The sequence below is a fragment of the Giraffa tippelskirchi genome, chromosome 2 (genome assembly GCF_054371585.1).
Source record: "Giraffa tippelskirchi isolate mGirTip1 chromosome 2, T2T-mGirTip1v1.2.pri, whole genome shotgun sequence".
Classification (NCBI taxonomy): domain Eukaryota; kingdom Metazoa; phylum Chordata; class Mammalia; order Artiodactyla; family Giraffidae; genus Giraffa; species Giraffa tippelskirchi.
In genome coordinates, this window is record NC_137276.1 from 12,101,493 (window position 1) to 12,123,785 (window position 22,293).

A 22,293-nucleotide genomic window follows, 5' to 3' on the forward strand; every position below is an offset into this window, starting at 1 on the left:
GATTCTTTATTGATTTGAGCCATCAGGGAATCACCCTCATTTGTGTATACACACATGTATTTTTCTACCCCAAGTATCTTCAAGATCTGAGTTATGACTTTGTATATTATTTCAGCTTTTTTTTTTTTTTTGGTTTAGGGTACAAAAACAAACATGTAATGTTTAGTTTTTAATTTTTATTGGATTATAGGTGATTTACAGTGTTGTGTTAGTTTCAGATGTACATCAAAGTGAATCAGTTATACATACACATACATCCACTCTTTTTTAGATTCTATTCCCATATAGATCATTACAGAGTACTAGTAGACTTCCCTGTGCTATATAGTAGGTTCTTATTAGTCATTTTATATATGGTAGTGTGTATATGTCCCTCCCAATCTCCCAATTTATCCCTCCAATCCCCTTGGTAACCATAAGTTTTTCTACATTTAATGTTCCTTTAATATCTGATAAAAATATGAAGCTGGTGAGCCAAACTACACTTTCTGAGAACTTGGCCAAAGAATATCTAAGAAGCAGTGATTCAAAAAAGTTTCTGACTAAAATTTAAGCAAGAACATGATCTATAGTCCCTGTATTTTGTCAGATGAATTTCTTACGTGTTTACCACCATTTTTTTTTAACATTTTCTTCAACAACATACAGAACAGCTATAAAATAACTTTTAGGTGAAACTTGGCTGATCAAATGGTACTTGGAAATGGTAAATGGGAATGTCTTGATAAATAATCTGTCTTTTGAAGATTACTTGCTAACTTTCTTGGTTGGGATTTAGAATTTTTAAAAGCATTCTGGAGATTAGTTCATATGTATAGAGGAATAATAAGACTTTTAATCGAAATCATTAAAACTTTTGTATATTTCAATATCAATTAGGCTTGGGTTAAAAAATAATTTTGTAAATGTTTTTCATGGAATTCTAAGTGGACTGATTAGTACAAAATGCCCATTGTTTTTACTAAGTACCAAGGAACATTTGTGAGTATGTTATATGATGGCCATAAACTTCAGTAATGTAACTTTTTGCTTTCATAAAGTGAATTTCTTTTAATCACGCTAGATTTTATATATCCAAAATGTGAAGAATATGCTTGTCTTAAAAAGTAGTCACCCATAATCCTCTTCCCAAATGTGGATTCTTATGAAGTCATTTTCGAGAGTAAATTGGCCCAGTTATTTTAGAGTGTCTCACCACTAGCATTTCACCACTGTATCACCCTCCTCGTTCTTCTGCTTTTCATCAAATAGCTTTTAGCAGTTTCCTAAAACTAGTTAAGTCCACATTGTTTGCTCTTAGATATACCGAAGGAGAGGTTTTTTAAAAGGTCTGAGCAGTGGTGGCAACCGGTTGTCTCAGGAGAACATCTGCAGGACCACACTGAAGGGACCACACTTAGTGGGAGATGGGTTGCAATACAATTGTTCAAAAAACCCAGTATTATAATGTTAGTGGCTGGGTTGTGTCTGACTTTTTGCAATCCCATGGACGGTAGTCTGCCAGGCTTCTCTGTCCATGGGATTTCCCAGGCAAGGATACCAGAGTGGGTAGCCATTCCCTTCTCCAGGGGATCTTCCTCACCCAGGGATAGAACCCTTGTCTCCTGCATTTCAGGCAAATTCTTTACCCGTGGTCATGCCTCATATGTGCACGTGTGAGTTTGTGTGCACTAATGCACTTCCGTCCACATTTTCTTTTCCTTTTTGGCCTTTCAGAGAGCATTTTTCATCTGAATTTTAAGGGTTTAAAGATTTAACCCTTAATTTTAAGGGTTTGGAAATGCCAAACCCTTTTCTCTTTTAATATTTAAAAATAAGATGAGGAAACAGTGTTACAAAGTAGACACTAGGGATAGTAATTTTTAAAATTGTTTTTTCATATGTTCAGTTCAGTTCAGTCGCTCAGTCGTGTCTGACTCTTTGCAACCCCGTGGACTGCTGCACGTCAGGCTTCCCTGTCCATCACCAACTCCCAGAGCCTACTGAAACTCATGTCCATTGCGTCAGTGATGCCATCCAACCATCTCATCCTCTGTCATCCCCTTCTCCTGCCTTCCATCTTTCCCAGTGTCAGGTTCTTTTCCAATGAGTCAGTTCTTCCCATCAGGTGGCCAAATTATTGGAGTTTCAGCTTCAGCATCAGTCCTTCCAATGAATATTCAGGACTGATTTCCTTTAGGATGGACTGGTTGGATCTCCTTGCTGTCCAATGGTCCAGCTCTCACATCCATACATGACTACTGGAAAAACCATAGCTTTGACTAGATGGACATTTGTTGGTAAAGTAATGTCTCTCTTTTTAATATGCTGTCTAGGTTGGTCATAGCTTTTCTTCCAAGGAGCAAGTGCCTTTTAATTTCATGGCTGCAGTCACCATCTGCAGTGATTTTGGAGCCCCCAAAATAAAGTCTCTCACGATTTCCATTGTCTCCCCATCTATTTGGCATGAAGTGATGGGACCGGATGCCATGATCTTAATTTTCTGAATGTTGAATTTTAAACCAGGTTTTTCACTCTCCTCTTTCACTTTCATCAAAAGGCTCTTTAGTTCTTCTCGCTTTCTGCCATAAAGGTGGTGTCATCTGCATATCTGAGGTTATTGATAGTTCTCCTGGCAATCTTGATTCCAGCTTGTGCTTCATCCAGCCCGGCATTTCACATGATGTACTTATATGAGGCACATGTAGAAGAGCACCAGGAGCCTGAAGACCATTCCAGTCCTATTTTTTCAGTCTTTTATTTACTTCCATATAACAAGAATGATATACAATCCTGTTGTCTCTTAAGGCAACCATATTAGAAAGCCTTACCACACTGTCCAGCATCTCTACAGGCACTTTGTGTGTCTTTGGGATTGGGTTCCCTGTTCCCAGAAGCCTGTGTTTTCCTTTCTTTTTGCATTTTCTCATATTATAGGGGCTTCCCGGGTGGCTCAGATGGTAAAGAATCTGCCTGCAATGCAGGAGACCTGAGTTCTATCCCTGGGTCAGGAAGATCCCCTGGAGAAGGGAAAGGCAGCCCACTCCAGTATTCTTGCCTGGAGAATTCCATGGACAGAGGAGCCTGGCCAGCTACAGTCCATGGGCTCACAAAGAGTCAGACATGACTGAGTGACTTTCACTTCACTTCATATTGTTGTAGAATATCCTCCAGTAGTTTTCCAAGAAGTTCAATGACAATTTGATTTCTTTTTTAATATTTATTTATTTGGCTTTGCTGGGTCTTCATTGTGGCATGCGGAATCTTTAGTTGCGACCTGCAAACTCTTAGTTGCTACATGGAGGATCCAGTTCCCTGACCAGGGATAAAACCCAGGCCCCCTGCATTGGGAGCGTGGAGTCTTAGCCACTGGACCACCAGGGAAGTCCCAACAATTTGATTTCTGAAACTTTGTATGTGACCTGTTTTGATCTTTTAAAAAAAAAATTATATATATATATTTATTTTTGGCTGCATCTAGTCTTAGTTGTGAAACACAGGATCTTTCGTTGTGGCACTAGGGCTCTTTCTTGCAATGTGGGGGCTCCAGAATCCATGGGCTCAGTAGTTGCAGCTTGAGGGGTTAGTTACAGTGCAGCCTGTGGGATCTTAGTGCCTCAACCAGGGATTGAACCCGTCTCCCCTGCATTGGAAGGTGGATTCTTAATCACAGGACCACCAGGGAAGTCTCCTGATCTTTGCAATTAAAAAATTTCAACAATTTGGTTGAGATAAAATGTATATACCACAGAATTCACCTATTTAGAGCATAAAATTGCATGACTTGTAGTATATTTACAGAGCTGTGCAGCCATCACCATAACCTAATTTTAGGACTTTTTCATCATTCACCAAAGAAAGTTTGTACCTATTAACAGCAGTTAATTAACCCTATCTACTCTCTGGGGCTTCCTTGGTGGCTCAGGAGTAAAAAATCCACTTGCCAATATAGGAGATGCGGGTTTGATCCCAGGGTTGGGAAGATCCACTGGAGAAGGAAATAGCAACCCACTCCATTATTCATGCCTGGGACATCCCATGGACAGAGGAACCGGGTGGGCTACAGTCCATGGGGTTTCGAGGAATCAGCACAACTTAGCGACTCAGCAATAACAATAATCTACTTTCCATCTCTACAAGTTTGTCTATTTGAAATTTATCTAAATGTGATCATACAATATGTGGTTTTCTGTGATGGTTCTTTCACCTAGTGAAATATTTTTTTAGGTTCCTGCATGTAGTATATGTCAAGGCTTCACTCCTTTTTATTGTTGAATAACAGTCTATTGCATGGTTATCTGTGTATCCATTCAACAGCTGATAGCCATTTGGGTGGTTTCCAGTTTCAGGATATTACAAACAAAGTTGCTGTGAATATTCATGTATAAGTCTATTATAGACATATGCTTTTATTTTTCCTGATATAATGCCGAGAAGTGGAATATTTGAATTATACGGTCTATATGTTTGACTTTTAAAAAAAAATTTGTATTCCCACTAGCAGTACAGTTTTCATAAGCTTTTTGAAAAGAGCTGTTTTGAAATTTCATGCTGGTGTACTTTGTTGTAGGTATATCATTATGCCCACTTTGTGGGCTCTTTCAATTTGGAGATGAGTTTTCTTCCGTCTGGACAATTTTGTGGAATTGTATCTTTCATTTCCTCTCTGCTATTTTCTCTGCAATGTCTTTCTAGAACTCCTATTCCTCGGGCTGATTCTTCACTAGTTTTCTTTCTTTCCTATTATACATTGTTTCATTTGTTCTAATTTTTAGGATATTTCTTTGACTTTTTCTTCCACCCTCCTTTAAAAAATAATTGTTTTTATATTTATATTCTAAGCTCTGTTTCTTTTATGGATGCAATAGCTTTTCTCTCTCTCTCAGGTAATTACAGTTTTTAAAAAAGATTTATTCTACTCTCTCCATTGTCTTTCCTCTGAATTCTTCTGTTTGTTCTGGTTTCTCTCTCAGGCTGGAGGCATTCCTTGAATGTCTGTGATCCTCGCATACCCCTCATATTTGAGAGGGAGATGTCAAAAGCTCTCAGAAGCTGCATGGGATGGTGTATTTCTCTATGATTGGTTAGACGTGATAAATTTGGGGAATCCCTAAATATTAATATCTTTTGTACTTTGATATTTATTTGAAGAGAGATTTTAAATGTGTCCAGGGCTCCCGACTGCTGGCTTTCTTGGTGCAGGGAGGGGAAGGGGCCTCCCAATTGAGGATGCAGAACTTCACTTCACCCTCAAAGAGCCCAGAATCCCACTTGCACGTCAGCTTGGCCCCTGGTCCCTAAGTCCACAGCCTCCGTGCCTCCACATTTCCCACGGTCATTTCTGGTTTCCTGGGCTGGGCTGGGAGGGAGCCTGAGGCCTCCTTGGAGACTGATCCAAAACCCATTTCCAGCCCTTGCCTGTCCTGTAGTCGGTGGCCCTATGCCTTTTGGTTCAGAGCTCACGGGTGGCTCTGCAGGGTACACTGGCCTCCTGCCGACGCCCAGCTGCCCACATTGGGTAGAAGCTCCTTTCTCTTGTTGGAGCAGGTTCTGCTGCTCCGTCGGCTTTCAGATTGGCTAGCATTTTATAATATTGTAAATCAACTACACTTTAATTTTTTTTAAAAAAGAAGAAATCTCTCTTCCATTATTGCCTTCTTTCTTGTACACCTTGTCAGGCAGGTTTGTATCTTTTTTAAAAAAAAATAAAAATTTATTTATTTTTGGCTGCACTGGATCTTTGTTGCTGTGTGCAGGCTTTCTCTAGTTTTGGAGAGCAGAGGCTTCTCTCGAGTCGTGGTGTGATGGCTTCTCGCTGTGGTGGCTTCTCTTGTTGCAGAGCTTGGGCTCCAGGGTGTGCGGGCTCAGTAGTTACAGCTCCCGGGCTCTAAAGCACAGGCTCAGTAGTGGTGGTACCTGGGCTTAGTTGCTCCATGGCATGTGGGATCTTACTGAATCCTTGATGGAACCCGTGTCCCCTGCATTGGCAGGTGGATTCTTAACCACTAGACTACCAGAAAAGCCCAGGTGTGTACCTTATTATCGAATACACCTTATTTGTAATGTCTTTTCTGTCATCTTAGTGGAGTTTGGGGAGAGAGGGTATAAGTATTTCTCCTCTGGATTCATCAGCACTTTGGTGTTCACTGTGTGACAGGCACTCCTCTGGGTGTCCGGACAGCAGCTGACATTCTAGGGAGAATGGAGACTAGGGTGTGTGTAAGGACTCCATGGAGAATAGACATACGTAGTAAGTAGGTAAGGTCCAGTGTGTTAGAAGGTGTACGTGCTACAGAGAGACAGGGCAGGGATGGAGGAAAGCGGAGCGTGGAAGTTCAAGGGTGAGGTTGCCCTTTGAAACACTGAGGAGGTAACATTTGGATAAAGAGCTGAAGAAACTGAGGGCATGCGCCATGCATACCCAGGGCAGGCTGCTCCGGACAGAGGGAAGCGCCCCAGCAAAGGTTGTGAAGTGGGATTGTTGGGGGTGGGAGGGTGAGGGGTGAGGAGGAGGATTTGCTGGAGCAGATGAGTGAGGGGAGAGAACAGGAAAGGAGCTCAGAGGGGGAGAGAGGCCCCAGTCACATGGGGTCTTGTCGGTGTTTATAAGGTCTTGGGCTTTGTCTTGGGGCCACATGGGGAGCCACTGCCGTTTTGAGCAGAGTGTTGATATGGTGAGATGTCCCTTATTTCGAAAGGCTCACTCTGGTTGCTGGGTTCAGAACAGACCACGGCAACTGGAAGCAGGGTGACCTGTCAGGAGGCTGCTGCAGTGAACCAGAGCAGCGGATGGTGGCTTGGATGGGGGTGATGTGGAGATTGAGATGGAGCATGGGCTTCTGGATTTATTTTGAAAGTAGAACCTGCAGAGTTCCTTGGACTCTGATGTGAGGTGGAGAAAAAGATGATCAGAAATGACTCCAAGATAATTGACCTGAGCAAGGGTGGAGCTGTCTTTGGTCGCGATGAGAGGGCTGCGCGTGGGTGGAGTGGGTGTGGATGGGAAGAGGAGTTTCCGTTCGGGACACACTTGGTTTGCGATGTCTTAGTTGGCTTCCAAGAGATGTCAAACAGGCAAGACCAGGCTGGAGATGGAAACGTGGGAGTCCCGTGGTCTAAGAACGGCATTTCGCATGGGCTTAGATGAAACTGATGTGTCGATGCAGGTTCGATTGCTTGTAACAGATGAACCACCCTGAGGGAGAAGATTGATGCTGGGGGAAGCTGTAGGGGTGGGTGAGGGGTACCTGGGAACTCTGAACTTTCTGTTTAATTGGGCTGTGGGACCAAAATTCTTCTGAAAAACAAAGTCTATTTGTTTATGAGACTTGATGGGATGGCCAAGGGAGTAAGCGTGCAAGACAAGAGATCCAAAAAACCCGCGGTGCCCACCTTCAGGAGGAAGGAGAGGTGGTAGTGGGGACAGGAAATGTGGCAGAAAGAAAGAAGAGGAGGAAAGCATAGTGTTTTAGAAATCAAAGGAAGAAAGTGGTTCAAGAGGGAGGGCGGGATCAACAGGGTCAGATGCTGAGAGTGGGTCAAGTTAGACGGAGATGGAGCTGACTGTTAGAATTCCCAAGGGGGATGCCAGTGTGACTTTGCAAGAGCAGTTGCGTGGGGTGGTGGAGATGCAAGCAGACCGGACAGGTCTAGGAGGGTGAGAGGAGACAGTGACTACAGGCAACTCATTGAGGCACTTTGCTGAGAAGTGCTGCAGTGAAATAGAGCAACAGAGAACTTTTTTTTTTTTTTGCGTTGAGTTTGGAGAAATACAAGTATGACCGTATGGTGCTATAATTAATCTGCCTTTACTTAGCAGGAATCCCAATTTGAATTTTAAATGTACAGAAAGCCCTTCCTTTTTTTAGGTGCATCTTCATGGATGCAGCATGGTACAAGACAGTGAGTGCTGAACCAGGAAGACCACCTTCCAGTGGCTCAGGAAAGCAAGCATCACTCCTTGGTAAAGTCATCTGGGTCTCAGTTTCCTGATCTGCAGCATAAGACGCTGATCTCCAAGGATCCAGCTATGATATGGCATGAATGGGTGACTTGAAAAGCAAGGGAGATCAAAGCTGGGAAAGGCAATCAATGTCTGCTTGCTTCTTCCATGGGAAATTAAGAGTTCAAAGAAAGCACAACTAATGCAAAGATGTGGGCTTAAGTAGTTGTAGATTAATGCTAGTAGAGATTTTGATCAGTTTCCAACTACTGAACCCATCCTCTCATTGAAAAGCATATTCACCACAGAAATTTTATACAACATGAAAATATAATAATGAACATTAAAATCACCCATTTTCCCAGCATCCAGAGATAAATGCTTGTAACATTGTGGAATCATTTCCTTCAAGCTTTCTCTCCATAGATATAATACTGTATTTCCTCTCTTCCCCCAATGAAAAATGCCTCTATAATTGTATCCTGTTTTTTTTTTCAATGACAGCTTCACAAGCATGTTCCCTGCATCATCGAATATTCTTCACTAGTTCTTACAGCTGTTCAATATTCCATCCTAGGAATACACTGTAACTTAGTTGTTCTATGAATGGGCATTTATAGCTACCATAAATAGCACTGATAAAAGAAGTGTTAGGATGTTCAACTTTGCACCTAAATCTTTGTACTTCAGGCTTCCCTGGTGGTCCAGTGATTAAGAATCCACCTTGCAACACAGAGGACACCGGTTCAAGTCCATGGTCCAGGAAGATCCCACATGCCTTGGGGCAACTAAGTCCATGTGCCACAACTGCTGAGCCCGTGCTCCAGAGTCCCATGCTGCACAACAAGAGAAGCCGTGGCGATGGGAAGCCCATGCACTGCAATTGGAGGGTAGCCCCCACTGGCTGGAACTAGAGAAAGCCAGCACACAGCAACAAAGACCCAGCACAGCCAAAAAGGTTTAAAAATGAATAAATAAATAAATAAATCTCTGTGTGTCTTATCCTTTCTTTGGCATAAACAACCAGTTGTAGGATTATTCACTGGTCCCAATGGGTGGAAACGTTCTCAAGGCTCTTAGACATATTGCCAGAAACCACCTTAACACATCTGCCTCTCTTACCTTCCAGAGAGGTTGTAACAGTTTACTTTCCCGCCTTCACTGTGTGTGTCGATTCCATCATGCTGTTACAAACCCTGCCAACTTCCTATGATTTCTTTTTAAAAGTCACCTTTCACTGCATATAAGCCAAAGTTTCAGTTCAGTTTAGTTCAGTCGCTCAGTCGTGTCCGACTCTTTGCGACCCCATGAATCGCAGCACGCCAGGCCTCCCTGTCCATCACCAACTCCCGGAGTCTACCCAAATTCATGTCCATTGAGTCGGTGATGCCATCCAGCCATCTCATCCTCTGTCGTCCCCTTCTCCTCCTGCCCCCAATCCTTCCCAGCATTAGGGTCTTTTCCAACGAGTCAGCTCTTCGCATGAGGTGGCCAAAGTATTGGAGTTTCAGCTTCAACATCAGTCCTCCAGGGAACACCAAGGACTGATCTCCTTTAGGATGGACTGGTTGGATCTCCTTGCAGTCCAAGGGACTCTCAAGAGCCTTCTCCAACACCACAGTTCAAAAGCATCAATTCTGTGGTGCTCAGCTTTCTTCACCGTCCAACTCTCACATCCATACATGACTACTGGAAAAACTATAGCCTTGACTAGACGGACCTTTGTTGGCAAAGTAATGTCTCCGCTTTTAAATATGCTATCTAGGTTGGTCATAATTTTCCTTCCAAGGAGTAAGCGTCTTTTAATTTCACGGCTGCAATCACCATCAGCAGTGATTTTGGAGCCCCTAAAAATAAAGTCTGACACTGTTTCCCCATCTATTTCCCATGAAGTGATGGGACCAGATGCCATGATCTTAGTTTTCTGAATGTTGAGCTTTAAGTTAACTTTTTCACTCTCCTCTTTCACTTTCATCAAGAGGCTCTTTAGTTCTTTGCTTTCTGCCATAAGGGTGGTGTCATCTGCATATCTGAGGTTATTGATATTTCTCCCGGCAATCTTGATTTCAGCCAAAGTTTATTACTTATTAAAACAGCATTGTAGGGGGAGTAATTCAGATTCCAGTATATTTTTGTGTGCCTACATGCTCTGGGCACTGTGCCGGATGCTTTCTTGTTTATTCTTGTTTATTGTGAACACCACACCCTTAGAATGTAGGTGGCATCCTTTCCTTGTCCAATCCTAGGAGTCGGTGTTTAAAGACGCACAGCTGGGGAATTCCCTGGTAGTCCAGTCATTAGGATTCTGCACACCTACTGCCAAGGACACAGGTTTGACCCCTGCTAAGGGAACTAAGATCCCACAAACTGCGAGGTGCGGCCAAAAAAAATCCAAAAGACACACCGTTGGTCTGATGTACGGTCAAGATCGGTACCCAGGGCTCTTGATTCCAAGCTTGGCACTTCAGTCTTTACTTATTTTACTATACCTCATCTGCTTCGAAAGGCTGAGAATAATCTCTATGACTCTAAGCTATATTCCATTTTACTGTGTGTGCTCAGCCCCTTAGGCATGTCCGACCCTCTGTGACCCCATGGACTGTAGCCCAGCCAGGCTCCTCTGCCCGTGGAATTTTCCAGGCAAGAATACTGGATTGGGTTGTCATTTCTTCCTCCAGGGGATCTTCCCAACCCAGGGATCGAACCCACGTCTCCTGTGTCTCCTGTGTTGGCAGGCAGAATCTTAACTACTGCACCACCTGGGATCGATTTTATTATAAAAGACTATAAGGTATTCACACTTACCAGTTTTTTTTTAAGGTTTTGAGAATAAAAAAACTATCAAACTCTAGAGTCAATGATAATTCTGAAATTCTGCTTTACCAGGAGACATCCTAGTCCCCTGCTCCTTGCCTGGTCAGAGTGAAAGTGGTTCAACAAAAGGTGAGACCAACAGGGGTAGGAAAGAGCCAAGCCGACTGTCCTCTTCTTTCCTAGATTGGTTACCAATGTTTGTGAAGGCTTGAGATGAGCTACAGAAAGTGAGTGATGCTATTTGGATGGAGAGCATCTTCAGGTACTGCAAACCACAGGCAGGACTTGAATCACGTGGGAGGGGTATGTGTGCGCACTTTCTTTTGGCAAGCCTTAGGAACCATGAGGCTCTGCACTTCTATAGTTGGTCTTCTGCACAGCACTTTGAAAACTGGATGTTGGATCTTCAGACACTTGAGACAAGTATTTATAGCAATTTCATGAGGACAGTCTTTTCATGCCCCGAAACAAATTTTAAACTGTGAACGTTGACCCATTGGGTCTTTATTTCTGTACTCACTATCTGATGTGCTAACAGGACAGTTAAAGTGAGTTGAAGCTGTTCCATTTCCCCTTCATTTCAAAAAGGCCTGGCCACAGTCTTTAGCTCAGAACAGCTTAATATGGATGTCCTAGGCCATGCCAGGTTTTCTTGTGTTTTTTTTTTCAGGACACAGCGAGGGTGGACTTGGAAACTGGCATAACATTGAGCTGTGCCTAACTTTCACCCGTTGCCAGTCTCCCTATTTCCTGTGTTAGGATGACTTGTAATCTCTCCTGAGGAGCTTTTGGGGAGGTGCTGCACAGTTCCCTGGTTCCTGCTATGATAATGCAGCATCATTTAGATGTTGGACTCTGCAGACTATAGAAGTCCTGCTCTTACAATGGCTGAACCTGCTGCCTATTTAAGCAGTATATTTAAGCACCAGGGTTCCATCCTGTTACAACCGAGAGGAAAGAGAAGGCCTAGAGCAGGCTGACAGCAGGAGAGGCTTCAGAAAAACCGAGCTTCTCAGATGGTTCTCTCTGTTCCTGGTCATGGTGGTCTCCTAGAATTGCAGCTGAAAACCCCTGTAACCTTCACGAGCTAGAAAAGCTTCTCTCCAGCAGTAGAGGGGCAGGGTGCTTAGAAATACTCTGAGGAAAATACTTTGAGAGGGGAGGGGATGGGAGGGACAGAAATGAGAAGCAGCCATAGAAGGCCAGAGATGGGGTGGGATTGGGACCGAACGGTGGGTGGAGGGAGGGAGGAAAAATTAGCGGAATGGGAAGCTCAGAACAGAAGATATAAAAGAAAGTGCCAACTAGTGAAAATCTTGAGAAAGGATGGGTGGAGGGGGGACCGACGACTGGGGAGCAGTTGAGAAAAATAGCAATTAGTACTGCTAAAAATAAAGACCAATTTAGAGACAAAGCCAGATTCACAGGAGGAAAATAGGACTCGCCAGAGACAATTCCTCGTAAACCAGATCCTCAAGAAAGTGGGGCTAATGACACCCCTTCTTGGGCTGTTTTGCAGAAGAAATGAGCTGGCGGCGCGGAGCAGGTGACCGGCGATGGGAAAGGAGGAATCAGAAGCAGAGCTCAGTGTGGCCCGAGTGATTTCTAGGGTTGATCGCCAAGGCCCTGCCGACAGGTGCACCACGTGAGTGGCGCCCAAAGTTAGGGTCTCCAGCCAGCCGGCGTGCCGGGCAGAGGCATCGCTCCGCGCTGAAACTGGAGGGAGTCCTACGGAATTCCCCCGAGGTCGGCCCTTGGAGCCTCAAGACCAAGGGCAAGAGGCGCCCAAGTTTCGGTGCCCGCGCAGCGCGGCCCGGGAGAGGGCGCCCACCGGCGCGGGCCCGGCTCTCTCCGCCAGCGGACATCGCGGCCCGGGTCCAGACGACGCCCCCGCCGGCTTTCGCGGCCGTGGGAAGGCCCAGCGCCCACGGTGTCGGGCCGGCCGGGGAGCGCAGGGATCCTGGAACCCGAGGGCAAGAGGGCGAAGGCCGTGGGCTGCACCTGGGCTTTGCAGAACCACGAGATCTCGGCTTTCCGGTCTCGGAACCAGGAGGTGACCCTCACCTGCCGCCCAGCAAAAGCGCGCGGAATCACGAAGCGCAGTGCGCCCGAGGATCCGCACCAGTTTCTCCGGGCTGCAGGGACAGGGCGGGAGGCTGGGATGAGCGCTGGAGCTGGGATCCGGGCAGGGCTGGGTGGGGCTCGGGCGGCATCTCTGGAGAACCCCGCCAGGAGGCGAGGGATCCCTGGGACCCGTGAACCGCCAGGGCAATGCTCCTAAGTCTCGGGCGGCGTGGGCCACTTCCGAGCGAGTGCGCGCCTTCTTGGGCTCTGGGCCGGGCCCTTGGACTCCCGGCGTTTGGGAGTCACCCGGGTGCGCCCTGCCCGCCCAGACACCCCGGGGCGGGACCGCGGGGCCCCCACGGGGGCGGGCCGGTAGGGCGCACGGATAGCGCCACGCGGCGCTTGGCCGGGAGGAGGGCAGCAGGGTGGGGGCTGCGCGCTCCGGGGCGGTGCTGAGCCAGCTCCTCCTCCTCCTCGGGCCTCCTCCTCTTCGCCTTCCTCGGGCTCAGCCGCCGAGCAGCCCGGCTGCTCCTCCTTCCTCCCCGGGGTGCTCGCGGCGATGTTTAACCGCGCCGTGAGTCGGCTGAGCAGGAAGCGGCCGCCGTCAGGTAAGCGGCTCCCAAGGCTCCGCGGGCGGGGCACTGGGGCGACCCCAGGGGCAGAGATGAGCCACCGGGGCCGGGGCTGCCCGCCCCCCGGGCATCCTTCCCTTCTGCCCGGGGTCGGGCGCGGCTCCGCGATGCCCCGGGCAGGACGCGCCACTTCTCCCTGCTCCGTCCAGCGTCCCCGCGGTCCCAGCCGCGGCGGGAGCGCTGAGTCCCGAGACGCGCGCTGGGGAGGAAGTTTGTCTGAAAGGAGGAACAACAGCCGTTTTCTTTTTAGTGATGGTCTGGGAGAAAAAGGAGATCCAAAACACCTCCAAACTTTGGAGGTAGTATGGGCTCCAGATTCCGAAAGCAGAACGGAGTTCTGGAGGTCTCTGCCTCCGCTGCGGGCGTTGGTGCGAAAGATGCCCGCGCGGAGCCCGCGGAAGGCACGCCCGGACCCGGGGCATCCGACTGGGCGGCAGGCCTGGGCTGCTGGGCGTCTTCGGTTCTGCGCCGAGGAGCCGAAATGTAGGGCGGAGAAGGAGGGTGAATACCAGGTGAAGGGCGCATCTGCAGTTCGCGCCAGGAAACAACAGACGTTACAAAGGATTCAGCTTGGCTGTCACTCTGGACCAACCACAGTTCGGAGCGATTCGATAGGACGAAGAGCTCGTGGTGAAGATGAAACCATGCCCTTGATTCCAACCATCTCATCCATTTTGTTCTTTTCAGCTCAGCCCCTTTGAGCGCTCCAAGTGGGACTCAGTACGTGTTCTGTCAATTCTCTCTTCACCCTTAGGGCAACCCATTGAGACAGGCATTGTCCTCGCACCAGGGAGCTGTTAGGTAACTTGCTCCTAGTCACACTTAGGGGACGGAGAATCTTTCAAACCCAGCTCAGCCTGACTCTGGGGTTCAGAGGCTTTTCTGCCACCTCCCACTCCAAGAGTCGCTTCTGCTGGTACCAAGAGAGTCTGTACATGTTGGCCCCTATCTTTTTTTCACCTCGTGTCTTATTTTATGAGGGACACTGCTGTTAAGAGGATGAGTTGAAAGTAGATTGACTGGGTCCAAGTCCCACCTCCATTACTCGGTGCGCTATCTCTGTGCAGACAAGGATCTGCAGAATGGCGATAAAATACCCCTCCTTAAACGCTGAAGCTGCTTTCCCATCCATCATATTTTGCAAATTATTCCCTCTAATATTGAGAACAACTCAGAGTAGGACTCCATAGAGTTACTGTAAATTGCTTATATTAGTGTTAGTATTAGGGGTCATGTAAACCTTTCTGTGTTGCCTGTGAGTCAAAGGATTCCCCTGTAGGGTGTTTGCTTTGAAAGTGATAGTCACTCAGTTGTGTCCAACTCTGCAACCCCATGGACTGTAGCCCACCAGGCTTCTCTATCCATGTAATTCTTCAGGCAAGAATGCTGGGCTGGGTAGTCATTTCTTTCTCCAAGGAATCTTCCTGACCCAGGGATCAAACCGAGATCTCCTGCATTGCAAGCAGATTCTTTACTGTCTGAGCCGTTCAATTTAGCCATTCCCTATTGTTGGATGTTCACAGGCCAAAGGAGTGGTGGTCAGAGCCTGGACTCTGAAGTTACTTACACTCCTGGTTCCTACCCTGACTCTAGCATTCAGCTGCCTTGAGCAAGTTACTTGACCTCAGAGTCCATTGCTAAATGGGAAATTTGGGACCTGGTTGCTAAACCATAGGTAGCTTGAAATTGGCTATCAGTGGCCATTTCCACCATGGAAATCAGCAGATGTTAAAAATACTGTATTTTATATATATATATATATATATATATATATATATATATGCATATATATATAAAGTCCCCTATGTATACACACACACACATATATATAAAGTCCCCAGTACAGTACCTGGCATAACTGAGTATAATGGCTAGCTGTTATCTTTTCCACCTTTTTCCTATTATAAATAGAGCTGCTTTGAACATCCCTGCACAGGTCGCTTTTGGGGTGAAGTCTTCCAGATAGAACAAATGAATTATGGATCACACATGGTTTTAGGGCGCTGTTGCATATGTGCAGGTTATACCCTAGAAAGACTGGGGGCAGTTTTAGAGATACCAGTGGAATGTACCTCTTTCAGAGTAACACATTTTAAGGTTGATGAAATGTGGTTAGGTCACTGATAGAAAGATCAGTAGCTAAAAATCTTGGATTGGTGTTAAATGTCTGGCTTCCAGGAGCCTAATTTCTTTATGATTTTTAGGGTTAATGTCTGTCTCTGTATAGGAAAGGACAAATGAGCTTCTGCTAGTTTGGTCATCACCACCCAGCAGTGAGAAAGGGGGAATGTGGGCCCCGAGGCAAAGACACTGGGAAGCCAGCCAAGTGATCTAGGGGACCCTGGACTGAACTTTTTTTTTTTTCTTTTTTGGTGATTCTGAATTATTTTCCTAAAGTGGCTGTCCAAATTGTATAAGCATCTGGCCCCACAAAAACTCAATCTATCCCTGCTGGACCCTGACTTGGACCTGGCTGCAGTCCTGCCTCCCAGCTCCTTTTACTCCAAACCTTTTCTATTTTTCCACAAAATCTTGTTGGAGACCATGTCTTTAAACTGAGGTTTGGCACTCCAAACCCTTAATTCCAAGTTTCAAAGTGTGATTCAAAGTGTGAATGTTATCCTTTCTGAGGTTTCTCACAGTGTGTTCATGAACCACAAAGGGGTGGGGGCGGTCTGATAAAATGCAGCTTTCCAGGCCATAACCCAGACCCCTCCTCTCTCTGATTCTGTCTTGGGCACCCAAGGTGGGAGGGAGTGTTGGCTGCATTTTTGACAAGCGCTCAGTTGATTCTTATGCCACTGAAGTGTGAGGAACCCTGGACGATTCCCTGCACCCACCCTGCCCCCCACGATGACTTGTGACGCTGATGGCACCTGGGATGCTCTTCACTTGAAAAAAAAAAACCTGAAGCCATAGCCTTCCACCGCCCCGTGCGACCAGACCAGGGCTGAACCACTGGGGGAATTCCCCCACCCAGCCCCGAGCCTGTTATACATTATCCCATTAAACCTCTGGGACCAGCTGCAGATTTATTGCTGGGCTTAAGTTTTTATTTAAAGATGACAGTTGACATAACAATTTAATGTCTTTGTTATAACAACTCGACAGCAGGACTGGCTTGGCTGCTGGGGGAAATTTTCCCTGCAGAACATCACTGGGCTGGCCTGTGGGTTCGGAGAGAAGGAAGGAGACAGAGAGGATGGGCTGGGCGAGGGGCATCGTTTATATGTGCGTGTTCCACGCCAGCCGAGTCCTCGGTGCCAACTCTGAATACGGGCACAGGCAGCTTGCAGACTGGTGGGTGCCAGGCGCTCGGGGCGCTTTACTTGTCTCCACAGACTTTGCATCGGAACCGATGTGTTTTTTACCCTCACCGTTAGAAATTGTGGAAACTAGGCAGGTGCTGGGCTGGGCCATGTCCTCGGGTTTCCTGGGTGAACTGAGTCACTTCCCTCCCTGGGGTTGAGTAATCAATCCCCTTGGGCTCCTGCTGCTGGGCTCTGGGAACTTGCTGTTTAAATTGTACTAAATTTACTCCCACCCATTTCATCTGCTTCCCCCAGATAGCTCTCCAGGGCAACAACCCCGGGGGTGGCAGTGGGGGGCAGAGGGGTCCGCGTGGGCGTCAGCAGTGGCTCCCTGATAAGAGCTGTCAGGAGGCGTCCACTGGGGCGAAACAGTGCCTTGCAGGCTTCCGGGGACCAGTTTCCCTCCCCGAGCAAGTACACTGCTCTCAAGGGCCCTGCCCAGTGCCTGTGGTTCGGTTCTGCTGCCCGCGATCTGGGGTGCGCTCAGGGACCCCCTCATCTGGCCTGCCTTCTCTCCCGGTCCCCATCTCCTCTGCTCCTGGGTGGCTGGACATCCCCCCTCCTCTGTCCTGTGTCCTCCCAGAACTCCAGGAGACCCGCTCTTCCAGACCTGCTGCCTCCCTCCCTCTCGGAACCAGAAACACAGCCTGTCCATCTTGTCTCTTCTTGGACAGTGCAGAGACCGCCAAGGGACAGGGATAGTCTGGAGCCGCCTATCTGAGACAGACTCAGATCTCTGACCCGAGCCCAGAGCTGCTGGTGTGACCTCACGCAGTATCCATTTTGTCCTCTTAGCTCGCCTGTATTAATATTGAGAGTGAGTGTCAAGTGCTGGCTTTTCTTTTTCCTTCCCTGCCTCTCTGTTGCCTTGCTTCATATCCTTCCTTCCTTTTTTCCTTCTTTCTTTCTCTCCCTCTCCAGTCAGGACATTAAAAGCCAACACCACCATCATCAACCGTCTTCATCATCCCACAAATGAAGGATGTTTCAACACCGCCAGTAGTAGGAAAGATACAATCTCATATAAAGAACTGTCCTGATAACAAAAATCTTCTAGAGGCTGTTGCTTCTAGTGAGAGGCTCTGTGTCGTTGAGGGACAGGGAAGATAGGAAGTCCTGTCCCACTGTAGCTCTTGTCTTTTGTACCATGTAAATAAATGTATTTATTTACTTAAAAAAGACAACCCAAGACTGCCCTTACTTGGTCAACACAGCTCACTTGGTAAATATTTCCTCCTGCTCATTCTCATTCCTTCATGGACCAGTGAAGAAAACTTCATGCAGTGTGTGGCAAGGCAGGCAGTGGCCATCAGGGAATGCCTGGCCTCATCTTCTCTGTCAATTTTAAGTTTCCTGAGAAAAAGGGCCTGCGTTTTATTTCTTGCATCTTACTCTGCCCTTCCCTTTCCAGCCTCTGCAGCTAGACAGCCTAGGGTTGAGTCCTAGCTCATCTAGCTCCTGGCTTGCTCCTTTGCTTGCCTTGGTTTCCTCATCTGTAATGGGCCAGTGATGGACCCAGCCTCCAAGGGTTGTGGTTGGGTTGAGATGGGACGTAACTGGTGTTCAGTATATGCTGGATCTTTGTACAACCATCATCCTCCTTTCTGCCTTGCTCTCCACCCCAACAATCTATCAGAAAACAGTTATCACTGTAAATCTATACATGAATGCCAAGCACTGCGGACCCTGAGGAAGACATAACTCTTACTCTCAAGAAATACACAGTCTACCCTACTGACAGTGGAGGGAAAAAGTTGCTTATTTGCCCCGATGTAGGGGCTGGGGTTGGGGGTGGGTCTTCCCTGGTGGCTCAGTCGGTAAAGAATCTGCCTGTAATGGAGGAGACCAGAGTTCGATCCGTGAGTCAGGAAGATTCCCTGGTGAAGGAAATGGCAGCCCACTCCAGTATTCTTGCCTGGAGAATCCCAGGGACAGAGGAGCCTGGAGGACTAGAGTATGTGGTCACAAGAGTCAGACTCGACTTAGGGACTAAACCACCAGGGTCCAGGGGAGAGCGAGGGCACATTTCTGCATACATGTCTGGTCCCCTGATGCTGGGAAAGATTGAGGGCAGGAGGAGAGGGGGCGACAGAGAATGAGATGGTTGGATGGCATCACTGACTCAATGGACGTGAGTCTGAGTCAACTTCGGGAGACAGTGAAGGACAGGGAAGTCTGGCATGCTGCAGTCCATGGGGTCGCAAAGAGTCAGACATGACTTAGCAACTGAACAATAACTGGTTCCAGAGGAAGCACAGGGGCTTCTGGAAAGTGAGAAAAAACGCTGTCAGGGTCTTTACTTTCACCTCCAGAACTGGGCTCTTGGGGAGTTTTTATTTTTTCTGGTCTTTTGCCTAGAAAGTGAGGACTCTAGGAGGCTACAAATAACAGTCTGGCGTTCTTATTTCCTTCCCTCTGGTAGAAACTGGAAACCAGTGGCCATCTGTTGTTTAGTCCACTCAAAAGAGGATGTTGAGGCTTGTTTTTCCTCTGGACCCAAGGGTGCTCAGGAGCCCCGTAGCCCCTGCCCGTCTCGTAATGCATCTCTGAGAAGACAGCGGAGTGTGGGGCTGCGTGGATGTCCCCAGGCGGACCCCAAGGCATGGCACGTAAGGAGGGTCCCCATCCCTGGAGGTGATATGGCCTCCACTCAGTCATCGCTGGGGGCTGGCAGGCAAAGTAGGGTCGGGGGTGTGTGGTACAGACACAGGTGCACAGGGGGCCTTTTTGGGGGTCGCTGAGCCCTCGGCTTTTTTTTTATTTGAGGCTTCAGACCTCGTGGGAAAATGTCAATGAGGCCTTTTCTGAGCTGACCTCTCCAGCCTGTGGGCCTGCTCTGGTCTTTGATGCTTTCTGTTAGTATGATTATTTCAAAACGTTTTTATTTTCTGCTAATGGCAGTTCACGCAAACCTCCCCACCAAGGGAATTGCATGCCTGAAGGGTCGTTATTCTCAGAAGCTAGATACTGGAGCTGATAAACACTTAAGGAATATTTAGATAGAGGGTTTCCATGACCCAGTTTCTCTGGAGCCTTCCATGGATCACCAATTTTAAAAACGGATTCTCCGCTTCTAAGTTGGGATGACTTTTTAAAAAATGTAATGTTTGACGTGATGTAGGTGATACAAGGTTTTGAATAAGTTTTGTGGGGTGTGTACTTTCCCTGAGTATTTTAAAGGAGTCTGGTGTGTGTGTGTGTGTTTATGTGTGTATTACGAACCACTTTAGAATTTAGAGCTAATGTTTTTGCCTTTTCCTGGGCTTGAATGTTTATTTTTTAAAAATACGCCATGCATTTGTGTGGGGGGGGTGCCTTTGACAAACCCTTTGAGGATGTAAGTTGACTCTGCTTTTGAGGAAGCTGGATATTGAGATTTTGCTAAAATCTTTGGCTTGGGGAAATTTCTCAGGATCATTACTCAGACCTTTCTGTAGACTAATAGCAAGAATTTGTACTGTAAGCATTCAGTTGTGATGAATGTTAGAGATGCCTTTTGAATGTGGATTTCCAAGGAACTAATGTCTGGAGAAGGTCTCTGGTAGATATGACATCATAGCATCTATAAATAATGCATCACAGAATATGCTACAGGCAACGAGCCTCAGGCCTCTGCACCTGGATGCTGCACTGGCTTTGCAATAACAGCTTTTACTGAAGTCAGAGACTGCACAGAACAGCAACAACGTAAATGAAAGCGTATGCCCGTTGTATTTATGTGCTGGATGATTCTGGCCCAGTCGTGTGTGGGATTTTGTCTGCGAGGAGTTAGACTCAGTTTCACCATCTTCTCCCGCATAATTGTTACCATTCTTTTCAAGGCTGGCATGTTCTGGCCTCTGTGAGGGTGAAGATCAGCAGATATCAAAAATAAAGATGGCAGTCGAGCCAGTGGCAAATGGTGTGTTGTGTTTTGGAGCCAAGGCTACCCGGGCTTAGACCATGAGTCCCCATTTTCAAAGCTGGGTGACCCTTGCAAGTTACTGTGCCTCAGTTTCTTCATTTGTGAAGTGGTAATAATCTTAACCACATCAGAGGGTCATTGTGAGGACAAGATGATTTAACTTATGGAAAAAGCTCAGAATAGCTAGTGCCCAGTGTGCTGTGAATAATTTATAAGTGTAATGGTTACTACTAGCCCATGATAGACTCATTTGAAGATGAATTTCTTGAAAAGTAAGTAATATGCCTGCAAAAATCTGAAAATCTAAAACACTTTGAAGAGCCCAGGAGGTAAAAAAATCTATTTTTTTCATTGCAAAAATGCTTTGCAGCTGATCTAAATGACAAGTGTGCGGAGCTGAACAAAATTGAAACAAACAAATGTTATCACCAACAGCTCTTTACTAACTCGAGTGGTCTTAAAGCTGCTAGATAGATAGGTTTAACTTTTTTCCTCCTGCGCTTTCTTTTTTTTTCTGACTGTGCCCTGTGGCTTCTTGGTTCTCGGACCAGTGATTGAACCCATGCATCCTGCTGTGGAAGCACTGGACCACCAGGGAAGTCCCTCTACCTGTCCTTTCCAAACATACCTTCTTGTGTAATCCATCTAAAATGGAAACTTTTGTCAATGAAAAAGGAAAGAAGAGTGTTGGACCTTTGCATTTCCAAGTGCTAGGGACTGGGGAGGAATTGGGAAGCTGGGTACCCTCGTTGTTAGAGTTTCTCAGTCGTCTCTGACTCCTGGCAGCCCTATGGACCGTAGTCCACCAGGCTCCTCTGTTCATAGGATTCTCCAGGCAAGAATATTGTAGTGGGTTGCCATGTCCTCTATCGGATCTTCCCAAGGGGGATTGAACCCTCTGCTCCGGCCACATCACCTGCATTCCAGGCAGATTCTTTACTGCTGGGTTTTGCTTTATTCTTAAGCTAAGAAGTATATCTAATTGCTATGAAGAAAGGTTATTTCTTTCTCCTGGATATCACTGGACTGATTGTAACATTTAAAGTGAACCAAGTTGTCTTAGGAATCCTTTCTTGTATGCATTGGAAACTAGTGGCAGTCTCCTTGTGCAGAGGCTCCCGAGGAACGGAAATGCCTCAGGTGATGAGGCAGTCTCTAGGGCAGTGCCAAATGGAGTGGACCTCTGCCAGGCTCATTGGAAGCTGGGGATAATGACTTGGAAAAGAGAGACACCATTAAGTGAATGGAGTTTGCAAATGTTGCTCTAACTAGAGCTATCTATGTATATTGATACAATCAAGAAGGATTTTTTTTTTTTTTTAAGGCAGAGGCCTTAATCAAAATTGAAAGACAATCGGGAAGTCTTTGCAAAATTCGAACCAATATTTCTGGAGAAGTGAAAACACATGACAGTAGAATGTGAGTAGAAGATTCCTATAGTACGGACTGTTAGGGCAGAAGGTGAGCAAAAAAGGAAGAAGGAATTCCTCTTTATCTAGGGCACCAAAGCCAGAAGGCAATAACCATGGTTATGGAGATACTTGCCATGTGTATGTCAGTATGCTTTCTGAGCCAGCCCTAAAAATTCTATGCCTTCTGTAACAGTGTCGGCCACAGATGTATTTCACGACATTGATGGAAGGGAAA

The 22,293-nt window shown here is 46.7% G+C and overlaps 1 protein-coding gene across 2 annotated transcripts in view; it reads left to right on the forward strand.

Moving 5' to 3' along the window:
* The first annotated feature begins 13,291 nt into the window (after positions 1 to 13,291).
* The window catches only part of RGS10 (regulator of G protein signaling 10), a 39,716-nt gene continuing 30,714 nt past the window's right edge, over positions 13,292 to 22,293 (forward strand). The window contains exon 1 of one of the 2 annotated variants that reach the window (XM_081536198.1): positions 13,292 to 13,407. In XM_081536198.1, coding sequence (XP_081392324.1) covers positions 13,359 to 13,407 — 49 coding nt within the window. In that variant the 5' untranslated portion in view covers positions 13,292 to 13,358. Of the gene's footprint in view, positions 13,408 to 21,436; positions 21,444 to 22,293 lie in introns of those variants that run through there. The other variant, XM_081536206.1, reaches the window with a different exon arrangement.